The sequence below is a fragment of the Macrobrachium nipponense genome, chromosome 4 (assembly GCF_015104395.2).
Source record: "Macrobrachium nipponense isolate FS-2020 chromosome 4, ASM1510439v2, whole genome shotgun sequence".
Taxonomy (NCBI): domain Eukaryota; kingdom Metazoa; phylum Arthropoda; class Malacostraca; order Decapoda; family Palaemonidae; genus Macrobrachium; species Macrobrachium nipponense.
In genome coordinates this window covers 20377384-20403679 of record NC_061100.1, presented here as the reverse complement: position 1 = coordinate 20403679, position 26296 = coordinate 20377384, and the positions used below count along the sequence as shown (strand labels likewise).

General features: G+C 44.9%; 1 protein-coding gene across 1 annotated transcript in view; it reads left to right on the top strand.

Moving 5' to 3' along the window:
- Positions 1-24181, top strand: part of LOC135211292 (dnaJ homolog subfamily C member 3-like) — a 50512-nt gene extending 26331 nt beyond the window's left edge. The window contains exons 2-7 of the mRNA XM_064244610.1: positions 13293-13403; positions 18421-18620; positions 18762-18905; positions 21463-21644; positions 23564-23714; positions 24152-24181. Of these exons, the coding sequence (XP_064100680.1) occupies positions 13293-13403; positions 18421-18620; positions 18762-18905; positions 21463-21644; positions 23564-23714; positions 24152-24181 (818 nt within the window). The remainder of the gene's footprint in view (positions 1-13292; positions 13404-18420; positions 18621-18761; positions 18906-21462; positions 21645-23563; positions 23715-24151) is intronic.
- The last annotated feature ends 2115 nt before the right edge of the window (positions 24182-26296 follow it).

Below are 26296 nucleotides of genomic sequence, written 5' to 3'. Positions count from 1 at the left end.
CTTATGAAGAGGAAAGAGAGTCTTCGACCAAGAAGATCCTGTTAATCCTACAGGAGCAGCTAGCTTCTTTGGTGGGAGTCCTATCCAAGGAGCCTCCTCGTAGAAAGGACGATAAGCTGCCTATCAAAAAATCTAGACACCGATCTCCTGCCAGGCGTAACGAACCCTCCAGGGAAGTTGTCGCACAGGCGGCCATCTCTAGGGGAACGAAGCACTGTACAGCGAGAGGTAAAGAAGAAGAAGAAGCGCCAGCCAGGCGCCAGGCAACACCTGAAATCGATTCAAGGTACAACAGAGGAGTTCTCACAGGACGTGATGAGCCAGCCAGGCGCAAGGCACCCAATTATAACCAAGATCATTCCAGGCGCCAGACACCAGACGCCAACCAGGTGCCAGACGCCAACCAGGCGCCAGGCGCCAACTAGGAACGAAGCGCCAGCCAGGCGCCAATTAGACAAGAATCGCCAATGGGTAGACATAGGGAGGCAATGTCACTTAGTCCCTCACCTATGAGAAGTCCTTCGCCTACGGAGAGAATGAAGTCAAAGGAAGAGACATGCGAAAGAGGGATCGCTCTCCCTTCTGACCCTCTCAAACTAGAGGAAGTGTCAGAAGATGAGGTTCCAAGTAAAGGAGGACTTTCGAACTATAAAGTTCTTACGGCTCTCCTTCTGGAAGAATATGGAGATTCTCTGACTCCAGCTGCTCCTCCTTCTCCGCGCGCTCTATTCTTGAGTGCTAAAGCTCTGAAGTCGTCGTCCTTCCTTAAAATGAGACCGGCCATATCAATGAAGAGGGCCCTTCAGTCTCTCGTTTCTTGGATACAATCAAAGAAGGAACTGGGGAGGACGGTGTTTTGTATGCCTCCAGCCAAACAGACTGGCAGAGAGGCATATGGTACGAGACTGGAGAGAATATGGGACTGTCTCTTCCTGCTTCGGCAGAATCTGACTTCTCGAGTCTAGAAGACTCTTCGAGGAGGCAGGCCTTAAACTCGACCCGAGCGACATGGGGCCTTTCTAAATTGGATCACCTCCTCAAGGGGCTTTTCCACGTGTTGGAAGTGTTCAATTTCCTGGATTGGTCCTTTGGGGTTTTGGCCAAAAAGACCCATGAAGCAGAAGGCTTAAACCCAGAAGCTTTACTTAGCATCCTAGCATGCATAGATAAAGCGGTTCAGGATGGTTCGGGAGAGGTCACCTCTCTCTTTGGTGCGGGGATTTTAAAGAAGAGAGCGGTTTTTAGTTCATTCCTGACTAAAGCCGTCTCTCCCTCGCAGAGAGCCGCTTTACTTTTCGCTCCTTTATCAGAGCATTTGTTCCCTTCTCAGTTAGTGAAGGATATTTCACATTCTCTAACTGAGAAGGCGACTCAGGATCTCCTCAGGCAATCATCGAAGAAGAATAGACCTGTGGCCAGTGAAGACAAGAAAGGGGCTCGTACATCGCAGCAGCCCTTTCGAGGAGGCCCTCCTTCTAGAGCAATCTCCAAAAGGAACGCTACAGAAAAATGAGGAAGAGCCTCCTTCCGGCCCTTTAAAAAGGGAAAGGGTAAATGAGAAAGAGATCCTCCAAACCCATAGGTGCCAGGCTACCAGGACCGGAATTTGCGGAAGCCTGGGCACGTATAGGAGCCGACACATGGTCGATGTCAGTCATCAAGAAGGGATATTACATCCCCTTCAAGGACAGCCCTCCCCTGACATCAACACCGAGGGAACTGTCCGCCAGATACAAGGACCCTGTACTGAGGGATACTCTTCGACAAATGGTGGAACAAATGTGGGACAAGAGGGCAGTTGAGCTAGTATTGGATCACAACTCCCCGGAGTTTTACAATCGCCTTTTTCTAGTCACGAAGGCTTCGGGGGGGATGGAGACCAGTCCTAGATGTAAGTGCACTGAACAGATATGTAGAGAAAGAGAAAATCAGTATGGAAACATCTGCTTCAGTCCTTGCAGCCCTACGTCAAGGAGACTGGATGGTATGTCTCAATCTTCAGGATGCCTATTTCCACGTCCCGATTCATCATTCGTCGAAGAAGTACCTTCGTTTCATGATGGAGGGAAGGATCTATCAGTTCAGGGCCTTGTGTTTCGGCCTGTCCACAGCTCCTCAGGTTTTCACAAGTCTGATGAAGAATGTGGCAAGATATCTGCACCTGAAGGGAATAAACATCTCCCTCTACCTAGACGACTGGCTCATCAGAGCCAGATCGCAGAGACAGTGTTTGGAGGACCTTTCAACGACACTAGACCTTATAAGGTCTCTAGGATTAATCGTAAACCTCGAGAAATCTCAGATGATCCCCAGCCAGAACATGGTTTATCTGGGATTCGGATGGATTCTCGGGTTTTCAAGTATTTCCTTCTCTAGAGAGAATAACAAAAGGTTGCGGAAAAGTCTCCACTTCTTAGGGAAGGAGCGCAGTTCAGCGAGGGAATGGTTGAGCCTTCTGGGGACCCTTTCCTCGCTGGAACAGTTCCTTCCTCTAGGAAGACTTCATCTCCGTCAACTGCAATTCTTCCTGAAAAGGGTTTGAAACTGGAAGACAGGACAGCTCACCAATACATTTCCAATTCCTCTAGAGGTGAAAGATCACTTAAAGTGGTGGTTACTCCCTCTAGAGGAAAACAGAGGTGTGTCACTGGAAGTTCGGAACCCAAACCTAATATTGTATTCCGACACGTTGGAGACTGGGTGGGGTGCAACCTTGGGATCAAGAGAAGTGTCAGGCACCTGGTCAGAAGAGCAGGTGTCATGGCACATAAACTGCAAGGAGCTCTTAGCCATACATCTTGCTCTAAAGGGCTTCGAGCAGATAGTCAGAGACGGGGTAGTTCAGATAAACTCCGACAACACCACCGCTCTGGCTTACATAAGGAAACAAGGCAGGACTCACTCGTTCTTTCTCTATGAGTTGACAAGAGACCTTCTAGTATGGGCGCATCGAAAGAAACATCTCTCTACTGACAAGGTTTGTCCAGGATGGAGGAACGTGAGAGCGGACAGGCTGAGCAGTAGGTTCCAGGTCCTTCCCACAGAATGGACCCTCCACTCAGAAGTGTGTCAGAACCTTTGTCACTTTGGGGGAGACCTCAATAGACCTGTTCGCCACGTTCCTCTCCAAAAGGATAAGCACCTTTTGCTCTTTGGTAGACGACCCAGAGCTTTTGCAGTAGACTCCCTTCTCCTAGATTGGTCCGGACTGATGTGTACGCCTTTCCCCCATTCAAGATCCTGGGGAAGTGCTCAGAAAGTTCGTGCCTCAAAGGGGTACAAGAATGACTCTGATAGACCCATTTTTGGCCAGCTCGAGATTGGTTCACAGAGGTAATGGAGTGACGGTGGACTTCCCCAGATCTCTTCCAAACAGGACAGATCTGCTCAAACAACCCCACTTCGAGAGGTATCATCAAAACCTCCCCGCTCTTGCTCTGACTGCCTTTCGACTATCGAAAGACTCGTCAGAGCGAGGGGCTTTTCTCGCAAGGCTGCAAGCACAATCGCTAGAGCCCGCAGATCATCTACAATGCGAGTATATAATTGAAGTGGGGAGGGTTGTTTCAGAAGTTGGTGTAGGTCGAAGAAGCTGTCCTCCTCCAATACCTCTGTGACCGAAATTGCCGATTTCCTTCGTTTTCCTGAAAGAGAAATCTCATCTTTCTGTGTCAACCATCAAAGGATACAGAAGTTTGCTCTCAGCCGTTTTCAGGAACAGAGGCCTAGATTTGGCTGACAATAAGATCTGCACAATCTGATTCTTCATTCGAGACTCAAAATCAAAAGAACCTAGAGCTCCTAGCTGGAATCTGGACGTAGTCCGAGATTCCTGTCTTCGGAAAAATTCTCGAACCTCCTCATCTGGCCCCCCCCCCTTCCTTTCGGGACATTACGAGAAAGTGCCTGTTTCTTTTGTCTCTCGCTACGGCGAAAAGATTAGTGAACTGCACGCCCTAGAGTCTCGGGTAGGGTTTGAAAGGAGACTCTGCCATCTGTTCGTTTCAGACTCTTTTTCTAGCAAAGAACAGAATCCTTCAAAGCCTGCCCAGGAGCTTCGAAGTAAAGGGCCTGACTAACTTAGTAGGTAGGGAGGCAGAAAGGTCTGTTTGCCCGGTCAGAGCACTAAAATTCTATCTAGACAGAAAGAAGCAGATGGGGGGGTTCGCAACACGGTCTATGGTGCTCTGTAAAGGACCCCAAAAGACCTATGTCGAAGAATGCCTTGGCCTTCTTTGTTAGAAGCGTGATTACGGAGGCACATAATAACTGCTCAGACGACTCGTTAAAACTTTTGAGAGTGAAAGCTCACGAAGTTAGCAGCAGTCACGACGTCTCTTGCTTTCCAAAGAAATATGTCGCTAAGAATATCTTGGAAGCGACATATTGGAGATGCAATTCAGTTTTTTGCATCTCATTACTTGAAAGACGTTCGGGTAATCTACGAGAAATGCTTTTCTCTAGGTCCGTTTGTGTCAGCGGATACGGTCCTGGGTATTGGAGCAAGCACCGATCCTTAATTGTTATGTGCGTAACCCTCTTGTTAAATATGTTCTTGACTTCCTGCTGGAAGGAGTGTCAGATGTCGCACGGACGGCCGCCGTCCACTTTGGCTCAGTAAGGAACTCGGGTTGTATCTGACTAATAAAGGGGTACAAAAAAATTTTTTTTTTGTACTTTAATGTGTGCGTCTTGACTGTGTAATTGCGAGTTATTGGGTGTTTGTGAGGAGTTTGGGGATAACTCTTGACAATCTTAGAACTAAAACACGGTGTTAGGATCGGGTGATCGGGATCGGTTGTGTTCTCCTTAAACAAGGCGTGTTGTCATGTTAGCGGATTAGCACCCATTGACAAATGCCAGTCAGGCTCTGCCGAGTAAGTGGATAAGACCCCATTGACAAGGCTCTTGAGGTGAAGGAGACTCCTAGGCAGTAGCCACGAAGTCTTCCACCTAATCAGGTAGGAACCAAGGTCTATAAATACATACCTACAACATATGTTGTTTACCTGTCTATTTCAGTAGTTAGCTGTCTCTTACCCTCCACCAAAGGGTGCCAATCAGCTAAGTATATATCTGACAGGGAAGTTGAATGTATGAAAATGATATTGTTATGATACAATAAAGTTTCATACATACTTACCTGGCAGATATATACGATTTATGGCCCACCCAGCCTCCCCGCAGGAGACAGGTGGAAGAGAAAAAATCTGATAGAAAACGGGAATGGTTCGTAGTCCTGCCACCCAGGGCAGGGCGGTAGATCACCTGACCTACTTGTAGTGAGTGCCGCGAAATTTGAATTTCTGTCGGGGACGACGGAGTCTATAGCTAAGTATATATCTGCCAGGTAGGTGTGTACGAAACTTTTTTGTATCATAACAATATCATTGTTCCGATACGTAATACAAACCCTCGGTCCTTTAACAATAGGAAGTAGCTAGCGGCAGCTGGAACGGTCGTAAGCTTCGAACAAGGGGAGAACGGTAGTTAACTGCTTGTCCGATCGTCGCGTGACTGGGAGGTAAACAAATCACTTTTGCCTTCGGCCGTGTGTGGATAGGACGTGCTCGTCATCGCTCTGCCCGCTTTGTCGTTTGCTTTGAGTTTTGAGTATTTGCCCTCTCTTTCTGTGTAATTCAGAGTGATTGTAAGTACTTTGCATTTCTTTTGATCATTTATGATGAGTGAGGAAGAAATGGAGATTTCACCACGCCCCCCGGTCGCCCGTAGAGTGTGTCCCGGGCTGGAGGGGCGTAGATGTGGAGGATTCAGATCGTTTGTTGATGTAGATCCTCACGAGGTTTTGTACTCGTTGTCGGGGCGAGAGTGCTCCCGCAACGAGCCCTGTGTAACGTGTATGCATTGGTCCGCCGGCGCAGTGGGTGCTGTACGAGGTGGGCAGGAAGAGACTTAGGCCGCCCAAGAAGTCATCGGAAAGTCCAGTGACTCCTTTCCTTTTGGTAACGGACACTTCGTCCTCTTTCCTGCCCCCCGGCCAGCCCCCACGTTTCGCGCCTTCCCCTGCGGGGGGGGTAGCGGAGTCCTTCTCCTCTCTCGATCCGTCGAGTGTGGAGGAGGGCGCCCGCTACCCGGACGTCCAGTTGTACTCGGGGTCTTCCGTCCGCTCTGGGTGGGGTTCTTCTCCCCCCAGGCGCGAGGAAGCCCTCTAACTAACCCGACTGTTGCTTCCGCAGGTGTGCCATCAGCGAAGGACGACCTGGGACAGGTTGTGGGAGTCGCTGGGACTGCAGGGAGCGCCGAGCATACAGGGGTTGATTCAGCGGTTGGCGGGGTCGGCAGTGGTTACTCATGGTGCGGTAACCACTACAACAACCACAATCTCGACACCAGCATATGAGATGCCACCGCACCTGGTGTATACACCACATATCATGTCGGTAACACCCACGGCTGCAATCCAGAAACCAATTCCTGCCGTGCCAAAGAGGACGGTGCCACCGCCACCTGGGTTCTTTGTATTGCCGACCCCGGACTTCCGCTGCCCAAAGAGTACCCCCTGGACCTGCCGCCAGTGCCGAGGATGACGGTAGCTGCCGACAGGACGCCTGGCTCTCCTGTGGTACCTGCCGTGCCTGCCGTACCTGTTGCTGTTCCAGCCACTCATTCCCTTTCTTTCAGATCAGGTGCCTGCTGCTCATTCACTTTCAGATGTTCCTGCCGTTCCTGCTGTTCCTGGACCTGTTCCTGTTGTTCCTGCTGTTGGTGGTGCTGTCACAGTCTCAGGTCTTTCCGGACAGGTGGCAGTCGGGCCCTGTTGCTTCGGCAAACTGCCCGGCCCCCTCCCTCCTGGATGGAAGACCTGAACGTCTGTTCCTGCGGAGCCTGGCGAAGAAGAAGAGGAAGAGGAAGAAGGTGTCGTCGTCGTCTTCGTCGTCTTCTTCGTCGTCTGCTGCCTCTCCTTCCCCTTCGACTTCTAAGGCCAAACAGCCGAAGAAGAAGAAGGTTGCCTCCTCCCCCCCTAAGAAGACTCCTTCGGGATCTTCTAAGGGCCCGGCTCGCTCAGGCGAGCTGGGGAGCTCTTCTGCTGGTCCTCCTGTTCCTTCGGGAACGGGGCCCGTCGCTTCTTCTGCAAAGAAGAAGTCGACGGGGACCAGAGGTGCACCAGCCTCGCCTGGTGCGTCCTCACCTGGTGCTAGCGGTTCTGCCGCTAAACCAGGTTCCGTCTCGGCCGCTGCTCGTTCGCGAGAAGCACCGAGTGGACGCTCTTCCAAAGAAGACCGTCCAGCCAAAGTTTTGACGCCCGAGCTCGCTCGCCGTCAAGACAACGGCGCGGAGCAGAAGACTGGCGAGAGTCGTGCACACGACTCTCGCCAGGCCAGTGGACGCTCTCGCAGCGATCAACTGGCTGCTCGTGGCTGACGTGACGGTCGCTGGACCAGCCACGGGTTGCGGCGGAGGAATTCCCCCGGAAAAAAAGTCCCCGCGGCCCCGCCGGTACCAGCCACGGCTGGTACCAGCGGCTCGACGCGCCGAGAGGACGCTGGCCGGTCTCGACGCGACAGAGAGCCTAGCAGGTCACCCGTCCGCCGCTCCCGATGGGACCGGGCGGAGACGGTGACCAGCGGCAGCTCGCTCTGCTAGAGATCGGTCTCTGACGTTCTCAGCCGAGCCAATCGCCCCAGGCGAGCGGCAAGGCTAGGCCTGCTGCTCGACCGTCACCGCGGGTTTGACGATCAGCAGCAGCCCTCCACGCACGCTGGTCCTGCCAGCGAGCGAGAGAGCGTCAGGTCTGCCTCTCCCGTACCTTCAACCTCCTCGGGCTATACCGGGAGGAGCGAGGTACGAGGAGCGATCACGAGAGGTGCGCCGCTCGTGACTCAGCTATGACGCCGTACGGCTCAGGCACGGTTTTAGGACCGACCAGAACGTAACGCAAAAAGTAGTTGGAGGCGACCGTCAGGGGTCTGTCGCTGTTCCTCCTTCTGAAGGAGGAGTATCGCGGGATATGCTCTTGCTGGAGGGGACTGGACGGTTCCTACTCCACAAGACGCAGTAACTCCCGAGATCAGAGGAACTTTGCAGAGGTCATTAAGCTGATGCGTCTTGCATAATGACCTCGCGGAAGGATCGCCGCTACCACCAGCAGAGCCACGTCCCGGCTCGAATCATTTTGGGGTCCCAAGAGGGAGCCCAAAATGATGGTGGGGTTACCGCGATCTGAGCTTGCAGACTCGGTCCTGGATCAGGTGGAGAATCTCGTCTCAGGACGGGAGGACTCGCTAAAGTCCAGGACGGTCTTCTAAGCTGCTTCCTCCTCCTCTACAGCGGCAGAGGCGATTCTACGTGCCTTCGGAAGACCCGATACTGCCTAAACAGGTTAACCCGGAGTTAGCGAGGCTGACTCCGGGTTGTGTCCCTGCAGCAGCTCCTGTCGGAGAACCTATGGTTCTCGCAGCAGGAGGCACTTGCCCTGGAATCTACCGCTATGGCAGCATTCCAGGCAGTTTCCTGGTTGGATTTGTGGTCCCTCACAATATCCAAAAGTAGCGGCCGGCTCCGGGAGTTCTGCTCTCGAAGACGACGCTTCTTTTAGGAGACTGTGCCAGTCTGGAGGAAGAGCAATCTCTTACCTGCGCCATCAGACTGCTAACCTGTGGGCCAACTTGGTTCTTCGACGTAAGGGACGCAGTCCTTACCCGAGTGACCAAGGGGGCTGGGCGTGAGGCGGCACTCGGGCTTCGAAATGGACCTCTAGGAGTTCCCCAGCTCTCTTTCCTGGAGATATGGTGGACGCTGCGGTGGAAAGGCGGCGCACTGACGAGAGTGACCGCTTAGTTCACCCAGGCAGTCTCGAAGGTTACTGGGCAATCTCGAGCGACTGCGGCCAAACCAAAGAGCTTGGCTAGCGCTTCACGGCGGCGAAGACGTTGCACCGCCTCCAAACCCCGTGTGAAGACTCCTGCTGTTTCAACTTCTGCTAGAGGAGGCCGCAACCAGCCCTCCTCCCAGCCCTCCTTTCCCCGAGGAGGTGCTGGAAAGAAGTCGAAACGAGGAGGGAAACGCTAGGGACGGCGTTCCCCCGCCCTCACCTGCTGCCGGAAGTGGGGGGTGCCTAGCGAGCCATTGGGCGACTTGGCAGCGCTACGGCGCCGAGAACTGGATAGTAGACGTCCTTCGGGAGGGATATCTACTACCCTTCGAGTCTCGGCCCCCCCTCATCTCCAAACCGGTCCACCTACAGACCTATGTCCGGGGATCAGCAAAGGACAAACGCTCTTCGACAGGAGATCAAGACCATGCTGGCGAAACGAGCTGTAGAAATCGTGGAGGACCAGTCACCGGGCTTTTACAGCCGCCTCTTCCTAGTGGAGAAGGCATCGGGGGGCTGGCGTCCGGTGATAGACCTCTCTCCCCTGAACCGCTTCGTTCGCACGACGCGGTTCACGATGGAGTCGGCACGCTCGGTGCTCGACTCGATCAGGGGGAACGATTTCATGCTTTCAGTGGACTTGAAGGACGCGTATTTTCAAATACCCATCCATCAGTCCTCCAGAAAGTACCTCCGCTTCATCTTCGACGGGACGGTGTACCAATTCAGGGCACTTTGTTTCGGTCTCTCAACCGCCCCACAGGTGTTCACGCGAGTGTTCACTCTGGTGTCGGCTTGGGCCCATTTGCACGGGATAACGTCTTCTGAGGTATCTCGACGATTGGCTAGTCCTGGCGAGCTCCCGCTCGCAGTTGCTACAGACAGAGATCGACTCCTCAAGTTTTTGTCGCGATCTGGGGATCGTGATAAACTACGAGAAGTCCGATCTCGAACCCCAGCAGAAGATGAAGTACCTGGGTATGCTGATAGACACGGTAGCAGGGCAGGTCTTTCCCGCAGACTTTGCGTATCAGCAAATTCAGGGAGGCAGCCGGCCGGTTCCTGTCGCGGCAGGAACAGGCAGCACAGCTGGCAAGTCGTGATCGGCCATCTGTCGTCACTCGAGAAGTTAGTCCCTCACGGCGTCTTCACCTGCGGTCTCTCCAGTGGAGGCTAAGGGAGAGTTGGTCTCAGGCCAAGGATCCTCCTTACTTTCCCGTGGCTATCACGGACAAGGTGAGGCAGGACCTAGCCTGGTGGCTCGACGACAAGAACCTCTTAAGAGAGTGCCCATACGCACTCCCCCCCCGGAGATGCTTCTGTTCTCAGACGCATCGACCGAGGGATGGGGCGCACACCTGGAGGAGTTGCTGACTGCAGGTTGTGTGGGACCATCACGAAAAGCACCTTCACATCAATGTCCTGGAACTCAAGGCGGCGTTCAACGCTCTCCAAGAGTTTCAGGACCGCTTGGTGGGACACTCAGTGGTGTTGATGTGCGACAACACCACAGTAGTGGCATATGTCAACAAGCAGGGGGGCTAGTGTCTCTTCCGCTCCATCAGTTGACGGTGCAGGTGCACGAGTGGGCCACGGCTCACTCGATAGAGCTGTCAGCACGCTACATTCCAGGCAAGAGGAATGTAGTAGCAGACAAGCTCAGCCGTCGGGATCAGGTGATAGGGACCGAATGGTCTCTACACCAAGACGTAGCGGAAAGGCTCTTCAACCTGTGGGGGCGACCGATCGTAGACCTGTTCGCCACCCGGCACAACAGAAAACTTCAGGTTTCTTTTCAGCTGTGCCGGACCCATGGGCAGCTGCAGAGGACGCTCTCCAACACCCTGGGACAACCTCTTCGCTTACGCCTTTCCTCCCTTCTGTCTGATTCGGAAAGTGATCAGTCGAGCGCTGGTCACTCCCAATCTCAGAATGATCCTGGTGGCTCCCAAACGGCCGCAAGCCGTTTGGTATCCGCACCTGCTGGCTCTTCTTGCGGACGCACCGAGAGAGCTACCCATTTGGCACAACCTTCTAGCCCAGCCACACGTAGAACGGTACCACCAAGCAGTCCAGTCCCTTCAACTTCACGGCTGGCTGTTTATCCACCATCTCTTGCGAACGAGAGGCTTTTCTCGTAGCGCAGCAACAGAGATGGCTGGACACGTCCGCAGTCCTCTGCAGCTGTGTACCAGGGGAAGTGGGCCGTCTTCTGTGGTTGGTGTCGTAGACAGGGTCTGTCTCCTCTCAGAGCCACTCTTCAGCAGGTAGCGGATTTCCTCGTGTGTTTCTTCGCCGAGAGAAGCTCCTCTCAGTACCCACAGTTAAAGGATATAGAGCCGCCCTGGCTCTCGTCCTAAAAACTGAGGGGACTGGACATCTCGAATTCGTTCGAGATCTCCTTGCTAATGAGGAGCTTCGAAAGGTCTTGCCCCCCACCAGGGAACTCAGGCCCCCTGCGTGGGATGTGATCTCTCGTACTTAGGAGTTTTGACTCGAAGACCCTTCGAGCCACTCCGAGAGTCGTCAGACGGGATCTGACTCTCAAGACCCTCTTCTTTGGCTGGCCCTGGCATCGGCGAAGAGAGTAGGGAACTACATGGCCTTTCTTATGATGTTAAACCATACCAGAGCTGGGGATCTGTGACGCTCGATTTCGTCCCGAACTTCGTAGCTAAGACTCAGAATCCGTCGATCCCTGACGACAGGTTCGAGTCTTTCACGATCCCCTCCCTTCTGGACTTCACCGATAACGATGCGGATGAGATGCTGCTTTGTCCTGTGAGGGCGCTACGGCGCTATCTGAAGAGAACTCGACATCTAGGCCTGAGTGTCGACGCCCTCTTCGTTAGCACTGGGTTACCAAGAAAGAAGTTTCCAAGAACACGCTTTCTTTCTGGCTGCGTGAGGTGATCAGGAGAGCGTACGAGGCTGATGGTAGCGACGACATCCGTACGCTCCGACCGAGAGCCCACGAAGTCAGAGGTATCGGACCTCCTTAGCGTTCCGTAAGAACTTCTCCGTGGCGCAGGTCCTGAAGGCAGGTGTCTGGGCCAACCAGACCACCTTCACGTCCTTCTACCTTCGGATATTGCCCACAAGTCCTTGGATACTTTTTCCTTGGGACCTGTGGTGGCTGCTCAAACACGTTGTGTAAGCTTTACCAGCACCCGAGCAGGCAGAACAGCATCGATTCCTTGGTATGACTGGGAGAATGAATGTGCGAATGAGAGAGTGACTGGCTTCTCTTCACCATCTTTCTCTACCTCTACCTGTGGGCAGAGGGATACGGTCGTTACCTTGCTGGAAGGGAGTCAGATGCAGGTAAGCTATTCAACAGAGCTCCATTCTATCTCTTTAACTAGAGATAGGAGTGTATATCCACCACTTTCTCCAACAAGGGGGAGAAAGTGGATGCCTACATGAGACAAACCCATTACTTTACATTTGCTCATGTAAAGGGAAAAAGTTCTTACAATGCTGGTACAAAGAGATACGCTTGCCTCTCTCTTAGTACTCGGCCCAGAGGTCTGACCATTGATCCTGCGGTGCACACCCCGATCAATCGGACAGAGGCTTGGATCCCTCCCTCGCTCTTACGACCAGGGAGGCATTCCAGGGATGGACGAACACCAGTCTGTTCATCAAAAGACTCAGATTCCTCCCACCAAGAAGTGAGTCTTCCTATTGTTAAAGGACCGAGGGTTTGTATTACGTATCGGAACAAATGACAATTTGTCGAAAATTGCATTTTTCCTAACTATACAAACCTGAGGTCCTTTACACATAGTCCCTCCTCATGCCACCCCTCACTCTGCGTATTTTGCATGGGCCAAAAGCAAAAGTGATTTGTTTACCTCCCAGCCGCGCGACGATCGGACAAGCAGTTAACTACCGTTCTCCCCTTGTTCGAAGCTTACGACCGTTCCAGCTGCCGCTAGCTACTTCCTATTGTTAAAGGACCTCAGGTTTGTATAGTTAGGAAAAATGCAATTTTCGACAAATTGTCATTTTTTCATCAAAAAACCCTCAAATATTGATTATTTTGCATTTTTGGTGTCATATTTCATCTGCCAGATGAGTGCTGTAGGCATTCGTAACCCTGGAAATAATGTCTGATGAATATAATTGAGAAGCGCCTTAACCTCGGAATGTCATAACCCAAACTCGTCGTAACCCGGGGACTCCCTGTACACTGAACAAACCTAGGTCTTAACTTTAGGATGAATCTTAGTTGAGGCTGTTGGTCTGTTAGTTAAGAAAAATACAAATTAATAAAAAATATTGTCGCTTTATCTGTTCTAAGTTATGAAAAATACAAATGAATAAAAAGTTTGTCATTTTATCTGTGATAAGTTGAATTTTTTTTTTTTTTTTTTGGGGGGGGGGATGTTTAAACATTTTATTACTAGAAGCTCTCTAGAGTGATGACCATAACTGTGTTTACTTTCTTTTCCAGAAGTGAAATGTACAAGTGTAGCCGAAGTAGATCGCCATTTGCAAATGGGTGTGCAAATGCTAGCGAAGGGTCAGCTCCATGATGCTCTTTCACATTTTCATGCTGCAATAGGTAATATGTTTACTTGTGTTTTTTATTGAAAATTTTTGGGTATTCAGATACTCATTATGCAAGTTATTCTAAACTGGTTTTCCCCAGACATGGCTTAACTTTCAGATATGGAGAGCAGACTACAGTGGTACCTTGAGATACGAAATTAATCCGTTCCAAGGCGGCCTTCGTATCATGAGCTTTTCGTATCTTGGACTGCATTTTACATGTAAAATGGCTAATCCGTTCCAAGCCCTCCAAAAACACCACAGTAAATTTCATAATAAAGCTAAATTGACCTATAAACAATGAAATACTACAACAATTTGGACCATCTAATACCTAACTTAATATGTACTGCTCTATGTATACCTGTAAATAAAGTCTATTAGTGTGCATGGTATACAAGAAATACTGTACGTACATACGATCGTATGTAGTAAAATGTGGAAGCTTACCTTTCGAGTGAGGCTATCTCTGAAAGTGGCGACAGAGGAGGAGGACAAACGGCAGATACGTACGTACACTTAACTTTACGAAACACATAAAAAAATGTAAGGAAAACATACATAAACTAAACTTTACGAAACACATTAACAAAACTGTAACACTTAACTTTACAAAACACTGAAATAAATTTTTTTTTTTTTTTTTTTTTTTTTTCTTTTTTTTTTTTTTTTTTTTTTTTTTTTTTACATTTTTTTTATATTTTAATTTTTTTTTTTTTTCCAAAATTTCAACTTCTTCACAACTTTCAACTTTCTGTTTTTTAGTAGTATCACTTGGTTCTTCCTTTTTGCATACTACTCCTATTAAAGGCCTCTTTTAAAAAGTAACTATCCAAGGAAGATTGCTTCTGCCTACTTTTAACATGTTCCTGATGACTCGGGCAAATGTCATCGAACTGTACAAGCATACGACCTGTGTAAGCCTTTTCGGGGTTGTCTCTTTCTACGAATGATTGCAACCTTATGAAAAAGCAGCTAGAGCATCCTTAATTTCTGCCGTTGTCATAGAGTCGTCGTCCTCCTCCTCGCCGCTGCTAGAGAACTCCTCTTGAATGACGTTATGTTGCATGGCCTCCAACTCCTTCATGTCATCCGTCATAGCTTCCTCTTGGTGCTCCTCGAGAAGGTCATTGTGTGTCGTCCTCGTTGACAACCAGCCCCATGGACTTGCCGAGTGCAACGATCTCGTCAAGATCTGGTTGCGAAACAGTTTCAGGATCGTCAACTGTTTCTGAATCTGAAGCACCAGCTTCGCCCACGTCGAATCCCTCGAAAATCTCGGGTGGATACGGCATCAGGCCAGAGTTTCCTTCACGAGGAATTCAAGTTCGCCTCAAAACCTCCTGCCAAGCTTGGTCAATGAGTCGGATGCATATCACAACATCGAAATGCTCTTCCAAAATTGACGCAAGGTGAGGTTTATGGTATCGGTGATGTCGAAACATCTCTTGAAAAGATGTTTCGTTTACAGCTTCTTGAAGTTCGATATCTCTTGCTGGTCCATGGCTGGAGGAGAGGGGTGGTGTTAGGGGCGGAAGATAAAGAACCTTGATGATGGAATACTCCGCTAGGATATCTTCCTCGAGGGCCAGGAGGGTGAGCAGGGTCATTGTCCAACACCAGCAGGCATTTCAGACGGAGGCACTCCTCTTCCAAGAATTTCTTTACTGTCGGGCCGAAACACAGATTTATCCACTCAGTGAACAAAAGCCTCTCTCACCCAGGCTTTTCGCATTAGCCCTCCACATCACTGAAAGCTTCTCCTTAGGCATTTTGTGGGCCTTGAAGGCTCGAGGAGTCTCGGAATGATAGACAAGTAGGGGCTTCACCTTGCAATCCCCACTGGCGTTGGAACAAAGTGCAAGCGTAAGCCTGTCTTTCATAGGCTTATGCCCGGATAGCTTCTTCTCTTCCTGCGTGATGTATGTCCGACGAGGCATTTTTTTCCAAAAAAGGCCAGTCTCATCACAGTTGAAGGCTTGCTGAGAACTGTAGCCTTCCTTGATCATCATCTCGTTGAACGTCTTTTTAAAGGCTTCGGCCGCTTTCGTGTCCGAGCTGGCGCCATCCCCGCCGCACTGCCAAATGGATGTCAGTCTGTTTCTCGAACCACCCATGCGAAGCCTTGAAGTCTGGGGTTGGCGTAGATGTCCTTTCTCCTCCGTCGTCTTCGGCCTGCGCAATCAAATCGCCAAAAATAGCCCTGGCCTTGTGGGAGATTGCCGTATCCGTTATCATATCGCCAGCAATTACTTTGTCTTTTATCCAAACAAGAAGAAGCCTTTCCATTTCATCATGCACGTGGGTCCTCTTGCTGGACAAAATAGTGACGCCCTTGGAAGGTGTAGCTGCTTTGATGGCATCCTTCTGCTTAACGATGGTGCTTATTGTCGAATGATTTTGGTCGTATTCCTTGGCGATCACACTCAATCGCATACCAGCTTCATACTTCTTGATAATCTCTATCTTCGTCTCCAAAGAGAGCATCCTCTTCTTTCCGTGAATTTCAAGTTTCATGGGACCCATGACTACGTATATACTGTACGTAATTATGTTATGTAGTACGTAAACATATGTAGTAAAGTTCTCACACAACACGATAAATTATACTACAACGAAATCCCTAACAAATTTACGTTAATAAACAAAATCATTAGAACGAACGAAAACCGCATGCGTACGATACAGATGATGCCGTGCAGTGGCCAAAGAAGCATGCCGCTACATAGATGTATGATGGGAGGGATGCTGACCAATAGGAGAGAAGGATCTCATGGCGGTGACTAGCATCAGGAACCAATGGGAGAGCGGGAGGATGGTGGCGAGTCTACTCAGTTGGTGGCGTATGTAGAGCCGTAAATTTTTCGTATTTGCTTTCGTATCTCGAGTTTTTTCATAAGTTGAGCCTTTCGTATCTCGAGGTACCACTGTATATTTATAATTGTACTTGATTACTTTTTTACCAGCGGTAATCATTTCTTGGACAATCCCACTGAGCTTTTTTTCATTATTTCCAGTAAACATTGTCTCAGTTGCTGTACGTAGTTGTCCATAACACATAAATATCACCTTTCATCTTTTGCTACATTACTTTTCTGTTGTGGGAAATTAATGGATCACTTTGCATTGAACCTTACAGAGTGTTTTTCTTTGCTTTTCCGTGTTTCTTCTATTGAGGATGCTTTCAGTGATTGCTAGCCACTGGTGTTGGTGACATCGTAGAGTGTTCACTTTACTTATTTTCTTTTTCTGTGTTTATAAACAAAAACAAATATTCACGCATGACCCTAATAGATGTCTTATAATAAAACAAGTTTCTTACAAACCCATTAGTACAGTCAAACCCCTGCTATTTGTGGTCTCATAATTTAAGGGATCACCTATTCACGGATTTTCTCTATGGAACATATTCGTTATATGTACACATTATTCATAGAAAATTTGCCTATTTGCAGTATTTTTCACAGAGAAATATTCATTAATTACTGTATTTTCATATTTTCATGACTGAATGCACTTTTTGTGATAAAACTTGAAATACTCAGGTACTACAGGCATTTTTATATTTTTTTTATTAATTTTTTTTACGGGGGTTTTAAGTATTCAAAGAATTTAGCTATTTTGAGGGGATTGTAGTACACATCCACGTGATACTTCATTGTATGAAAGAAAAGTTCCTCTTTGCATAGTGAGCTCATGTTCCAGCTGCTATCGCTAAGTGAGGTAAGTCGTTTGTATGTTAATCATTAATTTCATTACAATAAGGTCTGGTAACATTTTGAGCCTATACCAGAAAATTTTATCCAGCATGTCATCTGGCCAACACATAAATCCGGAGAATTTGAATATCCACATAAACAAAAGCATGTAAACTTACTTCCTAATGATGGGGTATGAATTTGGCATAAGCAAATTCATACCCCAGGGAAGAGACTCTTGGTTCCAGGAAGTATCCACTCTCTTCTTGGTACAACAGTTCCCCAGTCCTTGAGTTGTAATTTCTCAGACAAATATCCTGCTTATAGGAAACTGGTCCCTTATGAAAAATGCCATATAAAAGATCAGTCTAGCTTGTTCTCAATTATGTTTAGACTATTTTAATACAAAGCTGTCAAAAAAACATTATGTGGAAGGCTGTTCATTCTAATACAAAGCTGTCATGGAAGATCCCAGCAATGGGTGCACCAGCGAGAGGCTGGATAATCACAGAAGATGCAACTGATTGAATAAATGTTGCAGGAGCATTGTTCCACAAATTACAAACGTTTCAGCATCTGTGGTACTTTTAAAATGAGCATCAGTATTTAAGTACTAGTTGCATGAGCAAAGCAGCCAAAAAATATTACAAATGTTTTTATACTTGGGCTTGAGATCAGCTAGTGGGTGAGAGCCTTTATTTTTTAAATTTTCAACCTTTCCTCCAACATGCAGTTATGACTGTGACAAATACGTATTAACAACTAAAACAAAGCAGTAGCAAATGTTCATTTCCGAACTGAGGCGTTCACAATATTATGGGTCTCCAAGGGCTGATTAGAAAAAAAAAAAATTGTGAGAAAAAAAAGTTTGTAAATTGGCTTTTTCAAACACGCAACATCAGCACCCCCTGCACCCCTGTTAGATAATGGATTTTCAACCACTTTGGATCTACATATGCAATATGCTTTTCCATGGGTAAAATAGGATAGTTTTTTAGAAGACTTTGGAGCAAAAAAAAAAAAAAAAAAAACAAAAAAAAAAAAATGCGACTTGGAGCTCTGGGGACCCTTGATATTGTGAACGCCTCAATGATCTTTTCATCACACTGCCAGATAATTTGGTGAAACTGATATTGTAACTGAAGTTGTGGTTATAGTTGTCTTGTACAGTTGATAGTTAGAATTTCTACTGGCATGTGTACAGTGAACGGGAAAAGAAAAACATATCGTAAAGCCATGGTATCTGAATTTTTATTGGTTTATTTTATTGTGATTTGTTGTAGAAGTAGATTTTGTATTGCATAACTGATTTTAAATTTCACTGAATTGCAGATGGTGATCCTAATAATTATTTGACTTACTATCGCCGAGCGACTGTATATCTTGCCCTTGGGCGCTCCCGACAAGGTCTCCAAGATTGGATGAAGTCATTAGACTCAAAACCAGACTTTACTGCAGCTAGAGCACAAAGAGCAGGGGTTCTAGTCAAACTGGGAAGACTTGAAGAAGCTCATATAGATCTTGAACATGTGGTAAGTGAAATTACTAAGAGAGATTGTCTGTTTCCTTTTTCCAGTTCGTCATATCACAGTACATTGGACTTTCACAGCCTCCACAAGAAACTTGCTTGTAAAAATTGAATACTTATTCAGCATTCATTTTTTTTATTGCAGTTACGGAAAGATCCAGCACATGAGGAAGCTAATAGGTTGTACACCTCAATAGAACCATTGAAACGAGATATCTTGGAAGCGTATTCCCACGTAAGAACAGGACGCTACAATCACGCTATTCTGATTCTCAAAAGTGTGATAGAGGTAAGAGTTATCCTTGATACTATTTAAGTTAATTATGGTCATGCATGTGTCCATTTAGGAAGTTTTCTTTACTGCATTTCCACATCAATGTAAGATGTTCATGTGGTTCTTAGGATGTTAAAAATGTGAAGTCAAGGTAAAAAGAGGGTTTTGTAAAACCAAGGTAATTTTGATGGAAAAATTTGCCAGAATATGTTGAAAGTCCTTTTAATTGCATGTTAAAATCTTTGGTCCTTTCAGAGGTACAGGTTAGGTTTGGAAAAATTAGAACAAGTCCAGGCAATCCCTGGTTATCGGAAAAATCTAATGCCTTCTGTTCCCTCGATCAGTTCATAGAACTTGAGTCTTATCAGACATACTGTGATGTCAGGAGGGGACTGTCAATTTCCTGACTGCTTAGATTTGTGGAATCTATGGGACAGACCTGTCTGGGCCCTTCAAGCAATCAGTGTCTTCCTCCTTTTGCATCAAATTCCGTGCTATAGTCTGATCTGTCGAACCTCCCTTCCCCCACAACTTCATCACAATCAAGGAGGACTATGACGATGTTTTAGACTATCTCCAGGTATATGGTATGTTTAGCTCTATTTCAGCCTATATCATGGTTCATAAACCTTTTCGGTTGTGGATGGATCCTACAGGATCCTCCCTCGCCATATCTTCTCAGACTACCTCACTTCAAAAGATGTACTGAGGTAGTCTGATTTTCACCAGACAGACTCCAGACTACGGAGGATTATCAATTGGGAGATCTTTCCTTAATGTATTGCAGAGACTATTACAAGTTGTGTAAGTCAATCTTCTTGTCTTCCAGACCTGGGGTCAACTTTCTGAAACTAGTTTCTCAGGCCCTGTGTCTCCTCTGCAAGACATCTGTCCCTTTTGTAATTACAGTATTATGAGGTATCGAACTGTATAACTTATGTGTAAGCACCAAGACCTAGTTCCTTGGCATCCCTATCATATTTTCCTTTAAAGTTTCTGACACACCCAAGCAAATAAAAAGAAGATATAATTTACTCATCTTTGCATGGGATTTCAGTCAAGGACAGGGACTGGCCGAAGACCTGGATCCTTTTCATTGTCCCTTAAAAGTTTTGCAGACATCCGTGTCTTCCAGGGGCAGCTGTTGCTCTGAGTGCCCAGTAATGCTCACGTTGTTTCCGAGGAGAATAGATTTTCCTTTCTTTTTGAATTTTCAGGTACGAAGACCATCCTGGAATTATGTTGCTTTAGCAAGAGCTAATCTTTTCCTATGATTAGAATTGCTGACAGCAACTACAGCTTGTTCTCTGATAGTTAAGAGGGCTCTGTGACTCTGAGGAGGAATAGAGAGGTTTCTGCCTGGCTGGATGGTGTGGTATTTCTTAGAAAATCGGAATCCCAGGCAGTTGTAACCAGGATGTTATTGCAAGAACTCGTCTCATCCTCTGATTAGAACATCTTGCCCTTTACCCTAATGGACTTTTATCTTCTGAGACATTCTCAGATTTTTGGGAGCAGCATTTTTCTCCTTTTGACAAAGGTAAAGATGTTAAACAGCCTCTACCTCATTAGCTTTCAAGTGGTATATATCTCTTACATCCATTCGAGATTCGACCTACTGGTAGTATGATCATTCTTTGTTTCTCATGATTTTGAGTTTTTAAAAGTTTAAAAAATTGGGAGTATATCATGAATTTTAGTTGCTGGCATGATATCGTGGAGGGAAACATTTTTAGTTATACTTATCAAGTAATTACTACATTGATTGGAGCCCTCCCTCCTCCCCCCGATGGACGAGCATAAACGGGATGAGTATTGTTTGCTGAGTCGTTCCTAACTTTCTCGCTAGAGGGCGAGACTGGTCCCGTTGGGAATAAATGAAACTAATAGCTATTTGCTAAGGATATATAAAATTTTGTCTTCTTATAGAAATGTCATGTTTGTGAGGGAGATATTTGTATTTGCACAATAAGATTTACCAATGCTAACTGAATAGAATTATGTCTTTAGTAGAATCACAATGAGCAACCCCAAGCAACAGCTTGAGTCATTAAAGGCAGAGAAATTTTGTCGTATGGGAAATTAAAATGATCTTTTACTTCATTTTAGCTTGTAAGTTATTCTTGTGCAGTAAAAAGCTGTTTAGTTTTGTGTACTTAAAAGAGAGCACTTAATACTGCTTGTTAATAGTTTTGTTTATTTATGGTTTTTCATATTGTACCAGTTTCCCTTAACACTTTTCTATATATTATACCTGTACTTTAAATACACAGTATAATATATCTAATACAGTGTTCTCAGTAACAAGATAGTTTAGTCATGTGCTGTTTTTTTATGAAGAATGTCTATGAAAGTGTATACATTAACAAGAAGTGAAATATTCTCTTATTCTGCAGAATACAATTATGCATATCTAATCATAAGTGACCCTCATGGGTAGTGTTATTCTGAATTGTGTGGATTGTTGCATTTTTAATCTTATGATCATACTCTTAAAACCTATTTATTAATGTCTGAGTACAATTTTATGTTAGTAGTGTTGATGATCAACTGGTCGGTTCTTCCCTGATAGCACTGCCCGTGGGATGCTGCATTGCGTGACTTACGTGTAGAGGCCTACCAAGGTGTTGGGGATATGATGAGTGCCATTGCTGATATACGTGTCACAACTAAACTTACCCAGGACAACACTGAGGGTTATTTAAAGCTGGCAAACATGTATTACCAAATAGGAGATGTAGAACAAGGATTGAAGTGAGTATGAGTTGTAACTGTTGCATGGTATTTACCACAGGTAATTTCCATAAGCTATACTTGTTGATATAGGAATTTGTCAAACCTTAGCCTTGCGCAATCAATAAAATGTAGAAGATAAAGAAAAAATTTATGACATATGAAACCTGTTAATCATAATTAGCATTGATCTTTGTGAAATGGACCCAGTCACACAAACTGGAAGCGTTGAAAAGAGAATGTAGAACATGCCTAGCTCACCATCTGCTGTTGAGTTAGGTGTATGCTTTGCTTCCCAGATTAACAGAGGTTTCTTAGACATCTTGCTGTTTCATTCATTTCATATTCATGTACTTTTCATGTTTTAGCAATATTTTGAAGTAATTCACAAGCTCCAGTCTCCTCTTTTGTATATTATAGATCATTATTTTTCATTATAACACAAATGATTGAGAATAAGATGAAATCAGCTAGAAAAAACTGCAGTAATTTCTCTGTACAATATAATATTTTGAAAAGAGAGCAGTTGAGTCTTCAAACAAATTAGAGTTAGGGAAGGGATAATGAGCTTTAATATCTGCCAACAAATCTCCTAAGAGTTGTGATTCATGTAAATTAATGTTTCACATCAGTATGCTTATTATTAGAAAGTACTATATTGCTGTATTAACCATGGTTATAGCAGTTGTGGAAGGATTAATCTGGGATTTGAAATTCCTTGAAACACAGTTTCCTCTTAGGACAGGCATGGGGTTTTTTTTATCACTTAAGGAAAACATCTTAATTGTGAGAATTCTGGAATTTTCATGTTTTTACTATATTAATAGATAGTTATTATCACCATTATTTTCCATAATGAACAAAATTTTTGTAGAACAAACAGAAAATTTAATTAATTTGCAAAGAACACTTCAACAGACTGGAAACTTATGTAAAAAGAGTAAAAAAAAGGATACTACACCTTATTAAAAATAGGGTATTATTGATGCAAAACAAAAGGAAAATTAAAAAACATAAAAAGTAAGACAGAAGTGGAGCTAATCCCTTCCATGTTAAAACCTGTAAAAAGAAATCTGATGTAAATATATTAGTGATGATGATACAAAAGGAGAAATGCAAGTCAAGAAATTCAGGCAAATGTTTATGTTACTTGGAAGCAGACTTTCATCAGTCCATACCATCCAGGAAAACAAATTCACAGTTTTACAGAAAAGGAATGAAGACATTCTAGCAGAGAGTGTGGCAACATGGCTTCTGACCTAACATAGATGCTGATACTCTGGGATGTGAGAAGCATCCTTTTGTCATTGGGCCACAGGCACTTGAGATGCTGATCAATGCATCCTGTCGAGATACAACCTTTGGAAGGTGACTGAATGGAATATCCTCCTGCTTTGGCCTAAATCATAATCGCCATTCTTTGGAAAAAAAACTTACTCCTTTAATTCTTGTAGATGTCGGAAGCTTTCAATGTCTACCTAGTTTTTGGCATTATTTTGATGATATATTTCCTAAGTGTTGTGGTGTCTTATAGGTTTTGTTTTTTTCCAGAGTTCAGCCTTGTGCTGTACAGAGTTCAGCACATCTTGTCTTGATCAGTACCAATTTAACCCATAATTAGTATACAACAGAGGAATTGTCAAATCTTGAAATTACAGCAACTGCGTCTTCCTTAAATTAGTACATAGTTGGTGAAAGTGGAAGAATTATATTTAATAAAACGAGAAGACAAGGTTTGATAAAAAAGGGGTAAAGAGGGTGCATAAATAATTGCTGCTCATGATGTGGGAATTTAAGTCCTTTTATATCTTGATTGAAGTTTGTGTTTTCATTATTACATTACTGCTACAGAGATTAAGCTGCATGTAATTTGCAAAAATATGCTGTGTAGAAATCGAAGTGTTTAATACCCTATAACAGTTTGTTTAATTTTGTTTCAGTGAAATTCGTGAGTGCTTAAAGTTGGACCCAGACCATAAAAATTGCTTCACATTGTACAAAAAGATTAAAAAGATCAATAAAATCCTCAATGATGCACAGGAATATGTCAACAATAAGGAATACGAAGAATGTGTGAACTCAGCAAATAAGGTAAGAGGATAATAATTTGTAGCTTAATACCTCTGTTTGCAATAGTGATTATTCCCATGGCAGGTGTTCAGAAACTGACTATACTCTGTTTTTTTCCATCTGTCCCTCGCCTGTGGTGGTCGCGCATGGTAACACTGTGTCCCGGGCTTTAAATAGTTACGCTATTTGTAAGTTTTAGGTAAATAAAAGGATATCTGGGTGTACATTTGCAACTGAAAACTGTTTTAATAATCTACTGTATGCGAATTACACCATTGATATTCGAAATAAGATATTATATAAAGCCCGGGACGCAGTGTTGCTATGCACAAACACCATAGGCGGATGGACAGATGGAAAAAAACAGAGTATAGTTATACAGTAGAAGAGGATATTTTCATTTGTGTTCTGGATATAGTTTTTTTCATGATGTTGATTTTTTTTTTTTTAACATATAGGTGCACATCATCAGTGTTGATTTTCAGTGAGATCATTATTTTTATTTTTGGCATAATGTTTTCTGAATCACCACAGGTCAGTCATATAGTATACAGTGGTCCCCCCCGTATTCGCGGGGGATGCGTACCAAGCCCCTCCGCGTGAATAGTAGTTAGAAACCGTGAATAGTTGGAACCCCTGTAAAAACGCTAAAAACAGCCTGTTTTGTTAGTTAAAACTCAAGAAAAACCCACAAAAAATTTTCATACTTGTTTTTTTTAATAGTTTTATCACAAAAAGTCCATTTTATGATGAAATTGATAAAAAAACAGGAATTTTTGTGGATAGTTTCCATAGTAAAATACTGCGAATGTGTTTGTCCGCGAATCCAGAGAACGCAAATACGGGGGGGTCCACTGTACTTGGAATTTGGTCATTATAATCTAAAATTCCAAATGAAACCAACCCTTAGTTAGTTTGATGCATATTTCTCATTTTCATTTTCCAAATTAAAATTAGGTGTTAGATAAGTAACTTGCCAAGTAATTACATAGCTAACAATTTCAAAGTATTACTGCCAACTAAAATTTGAAAATCACAGTACAGGCAGCCCGCGGTTAACGCTGCAATCGCTCAACGGCGAATCAGTTTTACGGCTGTCGTGAAAAATATTTATTTGAAAAATAAGGCATTTTAAAGGTATTTTAGGGCACAATTTTCAGTTAACAGCGCCACTAGTGCCGTTGCCTAACGAGTTCATACATTTGTAGAAATACTGTTCAGACCATAAAGGTTATGCAAATTATATTAACAAATTTTATGGAGAGTTATTGCGTAGGTATTAGGGTAAAATAATGCCTCTGACGCTGTTCTATGCCAAAAATATTGAGTTACATAAGTGCAAATTTAGCTATGGATGTGTCGATTTATAAATGTTCTTGCTTTTATGTTTAAAATGTGTATGAAAATGTATTACATGTAAGGTATTTTTATTTCTGCACAGAAATATGATACGAAGGCAGCTTTTGAAATTGCCCTTCACGTTATCAAATACTATGTTTTTTCATGTTCTTTCTTGCGAGCTGCCACCTGCCGCTCTTCCGAAAATATCGATTTAAAAAAAGTGCAAATTAGCGATCGATGTGTCGATTTTATAAATGTTTATGCTTTTATATTTAAAATATGTATGAAAATGTATTACGAATAGGGTATTTTTATTTCTGTGCAGAAATATGATAAAAAGACAGCTTTTGAAACTGCCCTTCGAGTTATCGACTACGATGTTTTTTCATGTTCCTTCTTGTATGCCGCCGTCGCCGCTCTTCCGAAAATATAGTTTTCAGAGTGCAAATTTAGCGATCGATGTGTCGATTTTTTAAATGTTTATTCTTTTATGTTTAAAATGTGTATGAAAATATATTACGTAAAGGTATTTTCATTTTTGTACACAAATTAAGGTAGCCTTTGTAACTACGCTCCACGTTGTCAGGGGATGTTTTTCATGTTCGTTCTTGTCCGCCACTGTTCCGAAAAATGCATGGTGTTATTTTATTAATTATGCATCATTTCCATAAATCCTTTAAAAAGTTATACATTATTTCACTGTATCCAATAATATTGTATGTATTCTCATATTATTGTACTATTTTAAAATATTACGGCAATTTTAAGCCAGTATTCCGCGGAGCGGCCAATGTTGTGGTTTGAAATCAGCTGATGGCAAATACGAGTTTGTTTCACCATAACGCAATTCTGAATGAATTCTCTTGCTTCTAGTTAGCATAAACGAATACGTATCTAGATACTTGACTTATATGAGACAAGGTTATTTTTCCTTATACAACGTGTTTTAGGAGGAAATATTTGTTGAATATGTCTCGTTGTGAATGTGAACTACGTACTTTATTTTTGTTCCGATACGTAATACAAACCCTCGGTCCTTTAACAATAGGAAGGTAACTAGCGGCAGCTGGGACGGTCGTAAGCTTCGAACAAGGGAGAACGGTAGTTAACTGCTTGTCCGATCGTGCGCGCACCCGCGCGCAGAGGAGGTGAAGAACCACTTTTGCTTTCGGCCGCGGGTGTGAAGGACGTGTTCGTCATCGCTCTCTGCCCGCTTCATCGTCGTATGCTTTGTTTATATTGTGTTTTCTACTAATGGTTGG